The sequence below is a fragment of the Plutella xylostella genome, chromosome 31, assembly GCF_932276165.1.
Source record: "Plutella xylostella chromosome 31, ilPluXylo3.1, whole genome shotgun sequence".
NCBI classification, from domain to species: Eukaryota; Metazoa; Arthropoda; class Insecta; order Lepidoptera; family Plutellidae; genus Plutella; species Plutella xylostella.
In genome coordinates this window covers 3,112,093-3,131,005 of record NC_064011.1, presented here as the reverse complement: position 1 = coordinate 3,131,005, position 18,913 = coordinate 3,112,093, and the positions used below count along the sequence as shown (strand labels likewise).

The window sequence follows — 18,913 nt, the reverse complement described above, 5'->3', positions numbered from 1 at the left end:
AAAAGTCCATTACGACCATAATCGATGACCTGAACCGGAATGACCAATGGGTTCGCCGCCACAACGTTGAGATACAAGGGGTGCCCGAGTCCAAAGACGAGAATTTGCTTACCATATTTAAGAAACTTGTTCATCTCGCTGGTCTCCCTTATGATGCATCAACTGAACTGGACTTCATATCGAGAGTGGCCCACATGAACGCCGATAATAGCAAGCCTCGCTGCATTATTCTTCGCTTCGTCTCGCGTTACAAGAAGGACGAGTTCGTGGCGGCGCTCAGGAAGCTGAGGCTAACGGCTACGGACCTGGGCTTCGCAAACAAGATGACTCTGCATTTTAACGACCATCTGACACCGAAGAACCGGCTTCTACTGCGCCAAGTCAAAAAAAATGCAACTGACCTTAATTATAAATACGTTTGGGTCCGAAATTGTAGCATAAAAGTTCGCAAGAATGATACTAGCCCTATAATAAATATACTCTCTGAGAAGGATTTGCACAAGATTGTATAAGTATTAAAATTGATGTCTTTTTACAGTATCCGAGCTCCAATGTCGGCTATAGTTACCTAAAGTATGTAATATCTTTAATAATAATACTACTAATAATATCACTTGCATATCCAGACCCGTTACAATATACATTACAATTAATGATCCTTTCACGGAAGGTACTATTTTGTATACTATGTTTACCGAGTACAAATATTATGTCTACTTTTTATATGACCATCAACTGTGGTCTTTGTAATAATTATGTCATCTCGCCGCCTTATATTCTGTCCATCCGAACATATAATTACTTGATATATCTGGCATATTTGGTTCGAGTTTTTATTTCAATTTTCCCCAACTTGAAAACAAATAACTTAATTTATTTTATCGATAACTGCTTATCTACCTGTCTTTATGAACTTATTATTAAACTAGTTAGAAAAGTTATGAAACAACATTTCTCAATTTACGCCTATGACATTATTTACAATAACAACTTTGGAGTTGTATTGCATCTACTTAATTTTGCCTGTATGTTTTATCTTAAAACAATTTTTTTCCATTCAATGCTAGCAAACTAAATATTTATTATCAAAACGTGCAAGGTTTGAGGACGAAAACTAACCTTTTCTTTAAGAATCTCTTAGGTCATGACTATGATTTGATATGTTTATCTGAAACCTGGTTATTGCCTAGTGTCTTGGACTCTGAGCTGTTCGGTGATAGGTACGTAGTGTACCGCCGGGACCGAGACTACGACAGCACGGGACAGTCGCTGGGAGGTGGCGTGTTGGTGGCGGTGCGGCGCGGACTGCAGGTGGCGTGCAGCGCGGCGCCCCCCCCGCCGCCGCTGCAGGCCGCGGACTGCATCTCTGTGGCCGTGCGGCTTGCTGGTGAGCTACTCCGTGTTTATTGTTGCTATTTTCCACATTGTAAGACTCAGGCCGACTCTGAACAGTGTTTTTTCGAGTTCATGGATGAATTACTTAACAACAACCCGGATGATTCTACACTAATTTTAGGAGATTTTAATATTACCAACGCTGCGTGGTTTCCAGCACCGGGTAATTCCCATGCACTGACTACCAATACTCATGACAGATTGGCATGTCTCCTGTCTACTTTTTTATCACTTACTGATCTTAAGCAATTTAGGGTGAATTCGTCCAAACATCACGTTACACGAGAATAACTATACCGGGATTAAAATTATACGCGAGTAAATATCTAGGATAAGTACATTTGCATTCTACCAAGTTATACCATGATTAAATTGAATGAACGAGGAACGAAACTGTAATGCAACTAAAATAAAAATAGCTGCGTTTCAAAGCATGCAATAGAAATGACATGCCAACTTAGTTTGAATGGATTATAAAAGTATGAAATTGTTTATGTTTTAATATTTTATTCGCTGTTGTTATTCTGAGACTTTGCCTTTTAACGTACTTTTGTTTATGTTTTGACAGATGTGTTTATATGTCATTATGACGGTTTTCTAATCAGCTGATGTGCTGCCGCCATTACAAAATTACTCTCGGATAAGCTCGTTACACGGTCAATTTTGGCGGTATAACATTTTATTCTTGGGATAAGCTAGTTATCTTGGTTTCAGGTTTGGTAGAATGCAAAATCTGCTTACTCGCGAGTAACTGGTACTTTACTCGTGAGTAAAAAGTTACTCGACGTTGGCCGAATCCGCCCTTAATGGTATACCGAATTCAAATGGTAAAATGTTGGATCTAGTCATCTCGAACTTGGGGTGTCTGGTAAGTCGCTGTGCGGAGCCGCTCGTGCCCGAGAACAAGCACCACCCCGCGCTGCAGGCGTCCCTGGAGTGCGTGGCGCAGGCCGCGCTCGCGCCGGAACCTCGACTTCAGTATAAATTCCACGCTGCTGACTACGAGGCTATTAATTCTGAAATCTCATCAACTCCGTGGGACAGTATCCTGAATCCTGATGACGTGGACGCTGCATTGGATACTTTTTATGAAATTATAGGTGATATCATAGCTAGGCACATTCCTTCCCGCCTAGTGAAGTTTAGCAACCGTTTTCCACCGTGGTTTTCAAAATCATTGTTAAAAATTATAAATAATAAATTAAAAAAACATAAGAAGTGGAAACTATATGGCTGTCAATCAGATTATAATGAATTTTCACTCCTAAGATCTCGCCAAAAAAAAGTTGAGAAATCATGCTATACTCATTTTATTTTTAAAAGTGAAAGTATTTTAAGAAAAAATAGTAAGTATTTCTGGTCGTTCATAAAATATAAGAAGAAGACCCCATGTATCCCTGACTCAATGTATTTAGGAGATGATTATGCGAATGATGGTTCAAATATAAGTAATCTATTTAATAAATATTTCCAATCAGTGTTTGTACCTGATTCCATAGTTAACCATACATTCAGATCACCACCTATTTCTTCACCCCTGAATCTAAGTACTATTACTCTTAGTCATCATAAAGTTTTTAATTATCTAAAGAGCATAAACATAAACAAAGGTAGTGGTCCGGACGGTATTCATCCGGTGTTCATCAGGAAGTGTTCCAAGACACTTGTGATTCCTTTATGCTTAATATTTAATTTATCCTTAAAAATGGGCATTTTTCCTCACTCATGGAAGAAGTGCCTGGTCGTTCCTATCTTTAAATCTGGGGATAGACATAATATTAAAGATTACCGACCTATATCAAAATTATCTGTGTTAGGCAAGTTGTTTGAAAAAATTGTTTTTGATGAATTTTTCCCACATATCCGTCCATACATTATACCAGAACAGCATGGTTTTATGCCAAAAAAATCCACTGAAAGCAATTTGAACGAATTTCTTGATATTGTGATCAATGCTCTTGACTCTGGCCACCAGGTGGACGCCGTGTACACTGATTATTCCAAGGCGTTTGATCGAGTATCACATAATTTACTCGTTCAGAAGCTGCTGGAGTTCGGAGTGCACGGCGACCTCTTGCGTTGGCTTGACTCATATCTTAGAAATCGATCACAAGCAGTCACCGTAAAAGGTTTCACATCATCCTTTGTTCCAGTGTTTTCCGGCGTCCCTCAGGGATCTCATTTGGGACCTTTATTGTTCATAGCTTTTATAAATGACATATCATGCGTTTTCTTAAATAGCTCTTTTTTACTTTACGCTGATGATAATAAAATATTTAAAATAGTAAAGACTGTAGATGATTGTATATCGCTACAAGAAGACCTAAACCGTCTTTGTACCTACTGCACAGATAATAAGCTAGGGTTAAACGCGCAGAAGTGTGCCATAATATCTTTCACAAGAAAGAAGACTCATATAAATTACAATTATAAACTTAATAATGAGGTCCTTCTTAGAGTCTATGAAGTAAAAGATTTAGGTGTTCTCCTTGATAGCAAACTAAGATTTGATTCACATATAGCTTATATTACTAACAAAGCATTCCGAATGCTTGGATTTATATTAAGAACTGGTAAGGAATTCGAAAAAGCGGATACCATGCTGCTTCTTTACAATAGTCTTGTTCGTCCTCTCCTTGAATATGCGTCGACTATATGGAACCCGCAGTACGCTGTATATGTGGGAAAACTAGAAAAAATACAAGAAACTTTTCTTAAACACCTATTTTATAGAATTAATACTAACAAACTCAAATCCGAGAACTCCATTTCACTTTTATCACTTAAAAATAGGCGCAATTATCTTGATCAAATGTTTATGTACAAATTACTTAATAATAAAATTGACTCCCCAAACTTGCTTTCTAAAGTACCTATTTTATGCCCTAGGGTAACTTGTCGAAAACCTAAGTTATTCCATGTACCTTCAACTCGAACCAAGTATGCTGATAATGCTTTTATATCACGTGCATGTACATCTTTTAATAAAAACTTCTCCAAACTTGATCCATTCCATACTAAAATGTGTATATTTAAAAAATACCTAATGAATACCTTTTGTGAATAGGTTTATAAGGATTATTATATTGAGCCTTGTATAGTGCCACAAACTTATCTGTTCCGGTGAGAGCGAACTAAATTGGTCCATACCTCATTACTTACTGTACTAATGAATTTCATATTGACATAGATTATATGGACCAATTTAGTTCGCTCTCACCGGAACAGATAAGTTTGTGGCACTATAGTATCTTAAATTTTGCATAGTCTCTGTGACCTTTGTAATTTTTCTGTTAATTTTGTAGTATAATTGCTCTGTGTAACCATGTTTTTGTGTGTGTTAAGTTTTTAGTGTGTATTGTGGATTTTTAAAACTAAAATGTCTTTAAATATTAATGGAAACTTTATTGGAAAAAGTACTACTTATGTATTTAACTTTAATGCATCCATCTGCTCTGTATGTTTCCTTAACAATAATAAAATAAAAAATAAAATAAAATAAAAAACAAAGCAAAAAAACTGTCCGCATTTTGTTTACTGAACTAGTAAACAAAATCTAAAGAGCAAAGCGATAAAAATGGGGTGTACTTTGTCGAGACGTTTCTTTTGCATTAATACTCGCCTCCCTGTTATTATGATAATAATAATACAGTCGATAGATCACCCAATTTTGTAAAAAATATTTATTTTAAATTACAATATTGTTCCTGTATTTGTTTTTTGTTTTATCTGCAAAAAATATTGTTTTAAAACAAACATTCAATTTACATTTATTTACTTTGTTAGTAAAAATGATATTATTTTCCAAACGAATGTATGTTTTTTTAAAACGTTGCTTTAGTGGTGTTAAAAACACTATCAAAATCTAAATATTTTACTGTCTACAATGAAAACATATAAATTTAAATCGATTATTTATAAACGAATCTGAATCGATCTGAGTTTGTACACCGAGATTGGACTTTTTATTACAATAAAATTTTATTTGTGTCCAATTTTTTAAGCAAATTGACTGCTCATTATTATCCTGATGTATAATAAGGAACAGGACTTGAGGATTCGACGCTCATTTTACTTATATATTATTTTTTCACCGTCGACGAAGAACGAGGGATGTTAAAAGTTTAACGTGTCTGTGTATCTGTCTGTGAAACAAAGCTTTTTAATTAGTTTTTTTTGAGTCGCAGTTAATGTTACTCCGAGTGTTCTAAGCCATATTTTACCAAAATCAGCTTAGCGGTTCAAAAGTTATGCGACTTTTAGTTTTGAATCTCGGTGGTTTTTAACAGTTATAATGTATTTAATTGTAAACTTTTGTTTTTTGTCAACAGGGTGTGGTAGTGAAACCAGGGCCTGGAGTGTTGTTAGCCAACCAGAGCCTGGTTCTGCAGAAGGTGTCGAGGAAGGCTGCCGGGGCGTACGTGTGTTCTGCCAGGAACAGCCTGGGAGAGGGGTCTAGCGAGCAACTCGTGTTGGATGTTAAATGTAAGACCTCTATCTATCTATTTATCTATCATGGCGAGCTGATCTTTTGCATTTACTATCTAAGGCGAGCCATTGTGCGTGAAATACCGATGGGGTGACTAGCTAATAAGCCACTCAAGCTCACGCTAGAAAGCCAGTGGACGACCTAGGTTACTTCCCGGAGAGACCCCGAAAATCCGAGGGTTTTTTCTCGTAGTGTCTCCACGCCTTTGCAATGACCCTATTCTATATCTCTTCAAAAACTCTAGAGCTGCTACCGTACCACCACTGACATATGAGCAATTAACAATCCATGGGCAGCGTCGCTCATCTGTCAGACTGACATAACTTGTGTGGATCTGACAGATGTTTGACAGGCGAGTAACGCTGCTTAAGGAATAGTGAAACAGATAAACAATGCTGCTGGGATTGTTAATTGCTTATGTACGCCTTAAACATGTTCTGCCTTAAACAGAAACATTTGCTATACAGTTATCATATTATCATATTTGCAGACATCCCCACGTGCAAGTCACAACAACCCGGCGTGATGCGAGCGGCTCGGGGGGAGATCCTGGAGATTGACTGCGACTTGGATGCTAATCCTAAGGTAATAATGATTATTATCCGAAATCCACATGTATAAATATTAGTTTATTGCTTCGTAAAAGTAGCAAGTAAAATCTTAATCCATCATCACATATTACTCTAATAATCCTCAAGCAAGAGAAATAAACCTTATCACACTCGCGGTGACCCGTTTGAATTAAGGTGGGAGTCAGAGAGCAAAAGGAAATTAATTCAAAAAACTATTGAATTCATATATTGCCAAAGAACATGTATGTACCCTATTCCAAAGCAAATAGCCGATACTAGTCAACGTTCTATTCATTTACATCAGTTACGTCTCTGAATTCTGGGAATCTTCAAACTCCTGAAGGAATTAGTTCGTGAGCTCTTAGAACACGTTTCAATGCGCGGTGTGCATACACACAACCTTACTTAAGGCTTTCGAGGACTTGGTAACGTTTGCATTTCGTAAACACTCATCGGAATGGTCTTGGACGCAGTGGAGTTAACGCGAACTCATTTGTATGAACGAAAGTATTAATTTGACAACAATTACTGCTTTCGTTCGTTCTCAAATTGAGTTCGCGATAACCCAACTGGCCACTGAGATTGAAAGCGGAGTAATTATGTTGTTAAAGCATGTTAGAATTATTAATCACTAGGTACATAAAGCAAAGCCAAGTCGCTTTTCGCATCTGTCTGTGCCATGTACCTATGTACACTTATTTTTTTTTAATTACTCAACGGATTTTGATGATACTTTATATCCCGGAATTCCCACCGGATAACTTTTTAGAGCGAAGCGTAGCGCCAGAGAAAAGCTATTTATTTATGCCTTTAATAATAAGGATCAAAATATAGGTCTGATAGGAACACATAAGCTTTTTCGTTTTATTTTGAATCACTGATGCCATTTCACCTGAAACAGAAACAGCCGTATTTTAGTTAGTTGCTTTTTTTATCGGACTGGTTATATTGCAAACAAAATATGTATTAATATATAGAGAACCAATCGGGAGTTTTTATGTTATTATACACTCGCGAGCTCGCCAACAATGAAAAAGTTCAAGTGAGATAGCACCAAATTACTCCTAAACGGAAAAGGCTAGCATAATGATGCTGTCTGCAATATTAAAGTTTAATTAATTTCGCATTAGAATAAATAATAGTACCTAAATGTTATGTTAAAATTTTAAATGAAATTTTCAAAAAAAATTGAGCCATTCGGTTTAGGAATTTTTTGGGAGGACTTCTTCATTGCTCGTGAGTTATTATGTATTTTTTCAACAGGAGCCAATGTCCTACCAGTGGTGGTTCAACAGTTCAACACACACTAAACACGAGTTGATCACGAGTTCCATCAACAACGCACAGAATTTACCCGGTAAGTTTCATGGTGACCTCATCATGATTCTGATACATAATATAAGTAATTATAATGATCATTCATCTATTTATAGGAAAACATAAGCGTCTTGTAAGCAGCGCAATAGCACTCTATCCTCGGACTTTCTCATCCAACCACTACTTGCCACCTACTTATCAAAGAAATCTAGAGGTGCAGGTTTCCTTACGATGCTTTCCTTCGCCATAAGAGCACGTTGTATCATTGTGCTTCAATTCTTTAATTCATAGTCAAGTTCTTTTCCATTAAGCCACCACGACTTCAAAATTTGTAGTAACATTTGTTTCCTCCGAAGGTACATTTCTATACATGGTGAACACATCGGCTGACTACGGGTGGGTGCAATGTTCGGGGACCAACGCGGTGGGACGACAGACCAAGCCTTGTCTGTTCCACATACTACCTGCTGGTAAGTTATCATAATCATATCATGTTTATGTTTATACATATTTATAGCTTCTTTAGTTACGTAAGGACAACTTCCCGGAAGGACAACTTCCCAGAAGGACAACTTCCCAGAAGGACAACTTTACAAAACTGTAAGGCTTAAAATGGAAAATCTTTGAAGTGTGATGTGGTTCTTAAAAATATGTATCGTCCTGAAAATTTAGTTAAGTTTACATGTTGTATATTTCCCTCTAGCTTCGGTTCGCTTAAAAATATTTTTTGTGGGAATTCAGAAAACCCAAGATGTCAGGTTATACTACATTCTAAATTTCATAAAAAAATACTAGCCTTTTTTTATATCAAAGGTAACAGAAAAACACCCTTTCACCTTATTTATACTAACCCTTTTTTATACACTTTGTACATGAACCAATAACTAACAAACCCCTCTTTTCCCAGACAAACCGTCTTCCCCGAAAGCGTGCGAGATCACAAATGTCACGTACGACTCTCTGACGCTGAACTGCACTCCCGGACACGACGGCGGCATCCGACAGACCTTCTTACTACAGGTTTGTTACTAGTTCATCATCATCACAACCCATCACGCCCCACTGCTGGGGTACGAGTCTGTAGGAAGGAAGGGTTATAGGCCTAGTCCACCACTCTGGCCAAGTGCGGGTTGGTGGACCCCAACGAAGTGGTGGGTTGTCGGGTAAGTGGGCAACCCGATTGTCAGATAGTTTTCAAGCTGCCCGAAGGCCTCTGACTAGGCTTAACGACTGCTGTTTTTAGTTCAACCTAATCGCAACCATTGTACCAGTGATAAAGTCGCAAATATTCTACCGAAATAATTCAAAATAAGAGCTCAGTGGTAGAAGTGGGGTGTTATTTGTCCAGCGGTTTCTTTTGCACCGACCTCCATCGCCACACCATACCCTATTTTTAATATCCTGTATACATACGCATTACACATATGGGCACATTAGGTATACTTATATCTAACTAGCAAAGTACCTATTGCTTGGTTATGAAATACTCTACATTTGCTTTGTGGTTTTAATTTAGCAGCTAATACCTCACGTGGTTATTTAGGAATTTATAAAGACTATAATAACATTGCGGCTATAATAACACCGTATACAACAATATGGACTAATTAGGATTTCACTTTAATATTTATCTAATCCTGATTGAAAACAAACAGGATTTTGATTGGACCTGTCCGTCGGATATTTTGAAATTCATATTCAACTAATTTATTTGATAGAAAGGTTATTTTTGTTTTGTAAAATGTTATTGTGTGGATGGACTTTGGGACTATCTATCTACTTGTAGTTATACTCTGAGGGGTGATAAAATTTATCTGAAGAATAATTTGTTAATCATTATTAAATTTTTGTGGTGTGTGCCGAAACTATTAGCAAAATAGCGATTTTTTTCATGGTCAATTTCTTGTGGACTTACTTATAGGAGTATTTACAAATAAAAAGATGGACCGATTTACCTGCTGTAGTTTAAAACACTCCCAAGGCTTTATTAATATCGTTCCAACCTTCTAAAACACCCTAACACGCACCTATAATTTAACTCACCCTTCCAGGTCTTCGACATGGGCACCGGCCTGCTGCTCGCGAATCTGACCAATGAGGAGCCAGAGTTCCAAGTCACGGGGCTGTCGACCAATAACGCGCTGTCAGTGGCGGTGCGTGGGCGCAACAAGAAGGGCTCCAGCGAACCGCTAACTTTGGCGACGAGTCTGCTGAAGTATCCGCAACGGCATACAGGTATTTTTGTTATATCATCATCATCAGCCTATAATCATCCACTGCTGGGCATAGGCCTCTCCCATCATCTTTGTTATTTGAAAGGACTTAAAAATGTTTTTTAGATACAAGGTATAATTTGGTTGAGTTGTGTTTTGGTATCGCAAAAGGTTTTCAGCTCAGCATAATCAGTATATTAACACTAAGAAAATGATTTTAATCTTATTACTATATTTTACTCATAGGTGGAAACATGTTAGACCAAAGCAATCTTTAGTTTTTAATTAAATCATTACACTTATGTTTTCGAAAAAAAAAACCCGACTATTTCATAATGCATGTTATAATTCTTTGTAATATAAAAGCGCAATTTTCCCACTAAAGCATACACGTTAAGTGCGATTTTCTATTTTGTGTTCACTATAAATTTTCTACCCTGTAAAAAGGTTGATATAAGTACCTAACACAAGATTACGTTGAACTATGATTAAATTTCTATTAACTTTGAGTGAGTGAGCCAATTAAAGTTGAAGTCAATTATTTCTGGCCTAATGAGTTTGAAGTGTTTTAATTAGTTTAAAATGAATAAGACAAAAGTTAGGACTTGCTTCTGTGAACTCAAGATATAATTGCTATACTTAGTTGATTATTTTAAGTGATTGGAAACTATACATAGAAAGAATGAAAGAAAATACTTAATATTGCAACTTACAACCAACCGTCACTTCATAAAATATCTAGGTATACTATTTCGTTAGGTTAGGTTATATTATTAAGTTTAAAGCCAAGAAAAAAATATACTTAAGTTCTTTCCTTTAAGAAGTTTTGTTCAAAAACCTTGCTAAACAAGCTAACTTTTTAAAATACCTAGATATACCTATCACCGGCCATCGATACGCACCTTTTTAATATTATTGAAATAAGTGTTGTTATTATGTAAACACGCTCCACATAACAGTCAACTTATAACACCAATATTTTTCAGTATCCGAATATTATTAACATAAAACAGACTAGTTGATAACACATACAACCTTCGTGGCACTAGTTAGCTAGTTCTTGTATTTAGCCAAGCTCCGAAATTCAGAAGTTTCTAGCTAGAGTTTCTGACATAACCGGAAGCTATTCGTAAGAAGTACTCCGAATTTGCGTATAGTAAGACAAGACTTCGCATTATTACGAGGAAAGTAATTGTATTGTCATATACCTGATTAAAAATTACGTGGCATAACTTATATATGTCGCAGGCATCTGGTTTAATCTCCTGTTTGATTGAACCGCTAGCCCGTTCATTGGATGACGCTATTCAGTTGTATGACTAGGCCGAATGTTGATTGTACAAGCGTCACAAAACGTCCAACTAGTTAGCGGACTTAAAATCAGTCAGGTGGTGAATAAAACAAATATGGCGTCTAACAGCGAACAGCTGACACAAAAAGCACTTGTATTGTTATTTTTTGCAAATAAATTAGCTTTAAAGTGCGATATTTATGTTAAATTAGTGTGACAACATGGATTTACCTATTATAACACCGCCGGCGGATAGTTTCAAAGAAAAAAATGTGCTGAAACTGGATAATTACGAACAACAATATCAAGGTACGTTTATTGTTATTGTTTAGTTAATTTGTGAGATGAGAGCTTTGTAACATAGTATTTTTGTTGACTCTTGTCTGGTCATGTTCATCCTAACCAGACATTACAAAGTTGCTATACTATATCCCATTTAACGACTTCGCTGAATAACGTTCAGTCAAGACGTTGGACGTTACAGTCAACGACTTGACGAGTTGTTCTTTAGTCATTCAACTGAAAAGCGTCATCCAATGGACGGGCTAGCGGTTCAATTAAACAGGAGATTAAACCAGATGCCTGCGACATATACACGGGTAATATTATGATTTTCTCAAAAAAATATGAATAAGAAACGTGACGCATAAACGTCAGAAATTAAAATAATAATATTTTTATTGATTAAAATTAGCGTTTTCGAATTTCAGTGGTTTCATTTGTCATAGAGAATCACATAAAATGTAATTAACAATTATCTATACAAAATAATTATCTATTTATTAGCCAAAGCTCTATCAAGGCCTAATGGGGCTTTTACACGGGTGACTAAAGCCTTTGTAGCTTAATGTGTGCCGTTGATGTGCCATTTCTAAATAAATTAATGAGCCTATTTGTGTAGTGAGTAGCCGTATTGTGAAAATTGACCTATGAGAACGACGTATAAGGCCTAGATTCCACCAATACGAAGGCAAGACAAGCAAAGCTGATGTTTTTTAAAAACTACAAAATAGACAATGCGAAACATTCATATCTTGTCTTCGCTTTGAACTGTGATGTTTCGGCCTAGCGACCTAGCTTCATCGTTTACGCCAAAGTACTAAGGCACGGAAGAAGCCACCCGGGATGACTTATAAACTGTACTCGATACAGGGTGTTGCAAACAGGGTATACCCTGCCAAAAGGGGTGACTCAGGGGGTCTACCTGAACAATTTCAGAAATTCGCCAAAAAAAAATTCCTTCTTTATCCCCTTTTGCCTTAGATGCTTTTTACCAATTTTGCTGCACCTGTATATCTTACCTTCTCATTCCTCCTCCAGCCCAAGTCCCAGTGAAGGTGGAGCTGACGACAGTGCTGCTGATAGTCCTGGTGGCGGTGGGGGTGATCGCCTCCATGACGGCCGTCTCCGCCACGGTCTTCTGCTGCAAGTATTGCAGTAAGAAGAGCAGTGAGTATCTTGACACTCTTTTTAACCCCCGATGAAAAAGGGAAAGTTTTTTAAAAGTTTAACGTGTCTGTTTATCATTGTATCTGTCTGTGGTGTACCTCACAAACGGCTAACCCGAATTTGTTTTTTTTGGGTTAGGTAATGTGACTCCGAGTGTTCTTAGCCATATTTTGTCCAAATCAGTATAGCCGTTCAGAGGTTATGCGAGTTTTAATGTTGAATTTTTAGGAATACCTAAAATAATACTGACCAGGCAGAAAGAGTATGGGTGAGACCTGTCTAGTACTTATAGAGAATTTATTTGAGAAAACGAACGGGATACCGGAAGCAATCGTTTATCGTCGTACTTTGTCAGTTCGTTTTGTAATAAACTTGTTAATATTTCAGATAAAAATGAGAAAGACAAGAGGCAGCAGGACGAAACCTCCAATATCCCTCTCACTGGTACAAAGGAGTCTGAAAGTGTTGATAGTTTAGGTAAGTAACCTTATTACACACATGCTCAAGTATAGTGTGCTTAAGGTCACAACACACATAAACGTAGGTAACGTAAACGGATCGTCACCGTATCGTCTTTCATCCGAGCTTGTCCCGAATTGGGAGTTTCTTAAGAGAACGGCTCGAGTTGATTCGGCTACGATACCTTTCCGAGTTGAGTTTTGTGTGCAGTGACCTTTATTATGTACATTGCATAGGTATTCCCACTATCACTGCTGCACTCATATATATGACCAACCAGACTCCATCTGGCAGATTATTATTAGAGCTATCTGGAAGAAATTACTCTTAGTAATAAGGCCGCCATTTGTACCGTCTATGTTGTGCATATTCTATTGTAATTTCTGTGTTTGTGTGCAATAAAGAATTATCTATCTATCTATGTCACTAACTTTTGTTCCCTAACTCATCTTAGATTAGACCATATTTTAAATTGGTGGACCGTCATCCTTCAGTCATGGAGTCATGTAAATTTTAATTTTAAAACAACACTTTATTTTGTTACAGACAAGAACCCGGACATCATACCTTTAGACGGAAAAATAAGTGACAACAGCTCCAACAAATCATCAACAACCGACTACAGTTCTATAAGACCACTCATTTCCAAAACGCCCAGCGAAAAATACGACTCAATACCACCAAATTGCGACCGGTACACCTATGACCACAACATAGACCAATGTAGCCAGTACATCCAAGTACGACCTCTGGAATACCGAGTTAGGCCTACGTACCAGCCGTCCAATATTTTGGGACCAATGCCGAATTTAGGGCCAATGCAGAACTTAAACCCAATGGGGCATATGACGATTGGGCCCAATGATTGTCACATACAGCGGCCAGGGTATGATAAGGTGTATGAGGATTGGTTGAAGTATAAGAATGCTTTGCCGTTGAATACTAGTGGTTTGGTAAGTACTTAGTTCTGTTCATAAGTTTTCAGTTACTGTGTTTCCACAAAAAAATAACAGTTATAGACACTGAAAACAGATATTTTGCGCTATCAAATACCTTAATGCATCTCTCAAATCCCGTGTTAAACACCTGATTAATCTAGTTTTTTGTGGGAATGCAAGCAAAGTTTTTATTGTATCAATATTACACCAATACGTGAATAGATAAAAGAATCTGTTAGCTCAAAGCATTCAAAAACCCACTTTACCTAAAACCAAGATCTAGACCAGCTTTTCAGTACGTACGTGTTGTGTTTTATTGATGTTGCACGCAAGTTGCGCTATACAGGCATTTTACGACGTGTCTGGGCTGAATTTAAAACTTAAAGCCCGGTATGCGGTAGAGAAACTTAACACATATTTCGCGAAAGCTTAAGTTAGCTGCAAGGAAATATATTATGAAGGTGTTTTAAGCTCTTCTAGTGAAACCTGAAACTTGTGAAAGTCCTTTATGGCTGTAATGGCTTTTTGCATTTCCTGCATTATAGAAATCCCTTCTGCGTATGTTAACCACTGAATGCAAGCATAAATTTAACTGAAATCTTCTTATGAAATAAACACGGAAAAGAAATTCTACTTGTGTTGAGTATGTATTTTAGTGTTATAAAGTCCTTCTGGCCAAATTTCCGCCACGGTTACCAATATTATTGAGTTCAGACATGGTTCAGACAGATTCAACATGTAGAATATACCTACAGTAGATAAAACAACCACTAAGATAGACTGTAGTCTGGAGGGCATTATCGACCTTATTCCATCACATCTAACACCCAAACATCTGCACCCCTCACCATAGAGTACTTTGTTAATACCCAAAACCCCTCACTCAACCAAAGAAAGACAGTAGTCAGATGGGCATTCAACACATTCTAGTATTCCCAGTATTCCCACTAGCTAACACCAAAACCTCCTCTCTCGGTCGACCAAAGAGCCAAACAGCATACAATTCCCTTATTCCCACAACCTAACATTCCATCCTCCCCCAGTTGCCAGCGGAACAGCTGATGCCTCCAGACATGTACTCCCGGGACCACAGTCTCTACAGCCAGCCCAGCAGGACCCCCCTGGGCGTGGCGCAGATGCCTGATATAGAGCCGCGGTATCACCTGGACCCGAGGTCTTTGCAGGTTGGTGACTTGCGAGTAAGCTAAAATTTGTGTATCTAACTAAAATATACTTTATCTAACTTCCTCATTTATTCTTTAAGCCATTCTCCCACCCAGAGATTGCTTTTAGATAGGGCCGTCTATTGAGTTATATCCACTTCATATTTTTTTTAATTTGTGTTCTATTGTCAATAATGTAGTATAGGTACTTTTCTCTTCTAACTCGGCAACCAAGTTTGCCTGACCACCACCGACCTGATTAGCAATCAACAATCCATAAGCAGCATCGCTTATCTTTCAAATGAATAAGCTTGTCTTTCCGGGATTCGAACCCAGGCCGTTCGCCACAAGTCAGAACCACAGTTAGGTAGTCAGAGTCGCTATCCGCTGCGCCATCCGGCTGTCTTCCGTTCCTCATTCCTGACCCACAGTCAACCCATAATGCCATATTGACATTTGGTTGTATTCTATTATTCTATTCTATCCTCACCCCCCAGGTCCTGGGTGCGGAGAGCCGTAGCTGCTCCAGCTCGCCCCCCGTCAGGTTCAACCAGGAGACCAGCAGTGTGTACTTCAACAAGAGCATGCTGGACCGGCCTATGAATACGTTGCCGCACCTTAACAAGCATAGGGTTAATGGTGAGTTCTTATTCAAAGGTTGTCTGGTAGAGATTGCTTTAAGCAATAAGACTGCCTTTTTTGTACTATGTTATATATAAGTTGTGATTTTGTAATGTCTTTTTTAATGGTGCAAAATAAAGAGCATTCTATTGTATTCTTAACCCCCGATAGAAAAGAGGGGTGTTGTAAGCTGTGTGTTTCTGTCTGTGGTAGCGTAGCTTGCAAATGGCTGAACGGATTTTCGTTCTTTTTTTGGGGTTTGGTAATGACTTCTAGTGTTCTTATTAAATAATTTGAGATTTCAAGATTGTGTTACCTAAATGCATGGTACAGTCTGGGTCAGAGAAACCTAACCCATCTGATAGTGTCAATAATTGGCACCTAAGAAGAGTCAGTATTAGTTCGGTATTGTCAGTATTTTTTTCATACTGTACACATTGCAAAAAATATACTATATTATCATCATCAGCAGGATAAATGTAACTATATTATTAACTCAGGATTAATCTGCCTTGTTCAGCATGTAGACTAATTAATAAATTCAATGTTGCCAGCATTTCCATTTACCCGAAAAGTAGGCAGTCACTGGCCTGCCAATGGCATCTGTCTTCATTAATTGGGACCGGAAAGTTCCATTACTAAAATGAATTAAAAGCTAAAGGAAAAGAGTGATACGTTACACGCTTGTAGGTACGTTGTTGAAAGAGCGAAACGAGAACTATACATCACGTGAATTGGGAATTATTGAACCGATCTATCGAACCGAACCGAACTATTCGATTCGTGTCCAAAATGGCTGTAGACTAAAGTCCGAGAATGTTAACTTTGTGATTGGTGTATTCTATCCTTCCTAAGCTTGGACCATTTCCCACCGCGCTGGTCCACTGCGGGTTGGTGGGTTCACATATCTAGATGTGCTAGATCTAGATATGCAGGTTTCATCACGATGTTTTCCTTCACCGTAAGAGCGATGGTATATAAATTCAAAGAACTCATTGGTACATGTCAGCGCCGGGATTCGAACCCGCATCTCCGCGGCGTGAGAAGCGGGCGCTCACCCGACTGAGCTACCACCGCTCCCGTGAGTGGTGTAAAAGTTGGGAGTTTTTTCTTCATTAACTTAATCAATGAAGAATAGGAACATACCACCAAAATTAAAAAGAATAGTAAATTGTTGCAAATCTAGCGTAGCCGTTGTCGGACTGATACATAGGAGTTAGAAACTTTCTAAATTGAAGGTCCTATGTGATTTGGTCTACATAGGTATTGATAATTATTTTTACCGTATTTTAATCATTACTAAGACTTGTTACTTATGCTAGGAAACACATAATTATTAAGTATTTTTTTTAATTTCAGGATCATCCAATCAAGCACAAGGGAACGAACCAAAAACCAGTGTAGCCGGCCAATCAGATGGTGAGCCAACCAGCTCTCACAGTCAGGACTGTGTATGAATAAAATAAAACAAAAAACTGTGCAAAAAAGTGATTTTTAGCAAAAAAAAACGCTGATACTTAGGCGACACAAGTGAAATTTTTTGGTGTTTTTTTAAATGGTTGGTGAACCGTCCGTGTTTTTTTATTGTTATTATGTGTTACCATACTATCAAAATGTGCGTGTATTTTTTTGCAGTTTAAAATTTAAGGACTTGATTTTTTATACTTAAAATACGGTTGCAGTGTAACACAAAATGTAAATAGGTATTTTATTATGTTTTAAAACTAAATTTTTAAACTAACTATAAAAGTCAATTTGTAGCTAGAATAAAGATTGGATACGACCCCTAACATCTCGTCATAAAAAGGATAAGACTGAATTTTTACATGACAATTAGTTCATTCAGGTTTTTTTAAATTAAATTTAGTACTTAATTGAATTTCACTAGAGGAACCTAATCAATTACATTATGTCTGTACGAGAATAAATAATAAAAAATGTATCCCAGTCTACCATTGGTGTGTCATTTAAAAAGAATGGCTCAAATATATCAAAAAACCGATAAACGTTTATAAAATATTTTATTTGGGTTTTTTGATATATTGGTGTTGGAAAAAATTTAGCTAGCTGTTTGTATGATTATCAAGTTGCGATCTAATGTAAATAGATGTAAATATAATCTAGATTTATAAGTGTATCATACACTCTTACGTTATTTAAAAGTTGCCATATTAGCCAATTAAGAATTCAAGAGTTTTTTTTTTGTAATAATAATAGACATACAACGAACGAGCTTTTGTGTGAAAAAATGTATTAAAAAGATTATTTCGTCCAATTTTTAGTTAATCCAACATTTTTAATTATTTTAATAATTATAGTTTTAAGTAAAGAGAGCATATTTGAAAGAATACACAGTGATATATTAAAGTATACATGCAAAATTATAATGTTATCGAGTGGAATTAAATGAAACTAATATTTCATGATTGTTATATTATTATATTGTATTTAAAACACTATATTAATGCTTCAAAATATTTTTTAAAAGAAGTTCGCGAAGCAATGTTATTTGCGTAATAATGAAAAATATTGTAAATGTAAGTTGTATCAATCAATAACTATAATATCATGAAAATAATTTTCTTGTTTTAAAATCACAGACCAAATTTTTAAATTAACATGAACAAGTTATAATTTTTTCTGATTAAATAATTAAATCAATAAAGTAAAAGGATTAAAATATTATTTTTGTTATTTTTTCTAAAAATAATGTGTGAAATTATCTATTGTCTGTCGAATTTATTGGATACATTAATGACATTGATTGTAAAAAAAAAATGGGTGTTGATTCATATATTTAATGTTCATTTTTGCTAAAGGTGGACAATGGCAGCGAATCTCAATATAATTTTTATCATTCAAACTTACCATTTTACCTTCATTGTAACGACCTTTTTTAAACATATATAATTAAGTAATCCAATTTAAAATTCAAATATTTACGTAACGGATGAAAGTTGAATTTTATTTTCCACTGCCAAACAGATCTTTCTGGAAATGATTTAT

At 36.7% G+C, this 18,913-nt stretch overlaps 1 protein-coding gene across 1 annotated transcript in view; it reads left to right on the top strand.

The window, feature by feature from the left end:
- The window catches only part of LOC105396595 (hemicentin-2), a 302,939-nt gene extending 285,536 nt beyond the window's left edge, over positions 1-17,403 (top strand). Inside the window, exons 12-23 of the mRNA XM_048632320.1 lie at positions 5,727-5,880; positions 6,375-6,469; positions 7,720-7,813; positions 8,130-8,243; positions 8,681-8,793; positions 9,825-10,008; positions 12,598-12,726; positions 13,114-13,203; positions 13,732-14,138; positions 15,167-15,307; positions 15,784-15,925; positions 17,267-17,403. Of these exons, the coding sequence (XP_048488277.1) occupies positions 5,727-5,880; positions 6,375-6,469; positions 7,720-7,813; positions 8,130-8,243; positions 8,681-8,793; positions 9,825-10,008; positions 12,598-12,726; positions 13,114-13,203; positions 13,732-14,138; positions 15,167-15,307; positions 15,784-15,925; positions 17,267-17,364 (1,761 nt within the window). The 3' untranslated portion in view covers positions 17,365-17,403. The remainder of the gene's footprint in view (positions 1-5,726; positions 5,881-6,374; positions 6,470-7,719; positions 7,814-8,129; positions 8,244-8,680; positions 8,794-9,824; positions 10,009-12,597; positions 12,727-13,113; positions 13,204-13,731; positions 14,139-15,166; positions 15,308-15,783; positions 15,926-17,266) is intronic.
- Positions 17,404-18,913: the final 1,510 nt, after the last annotated feature.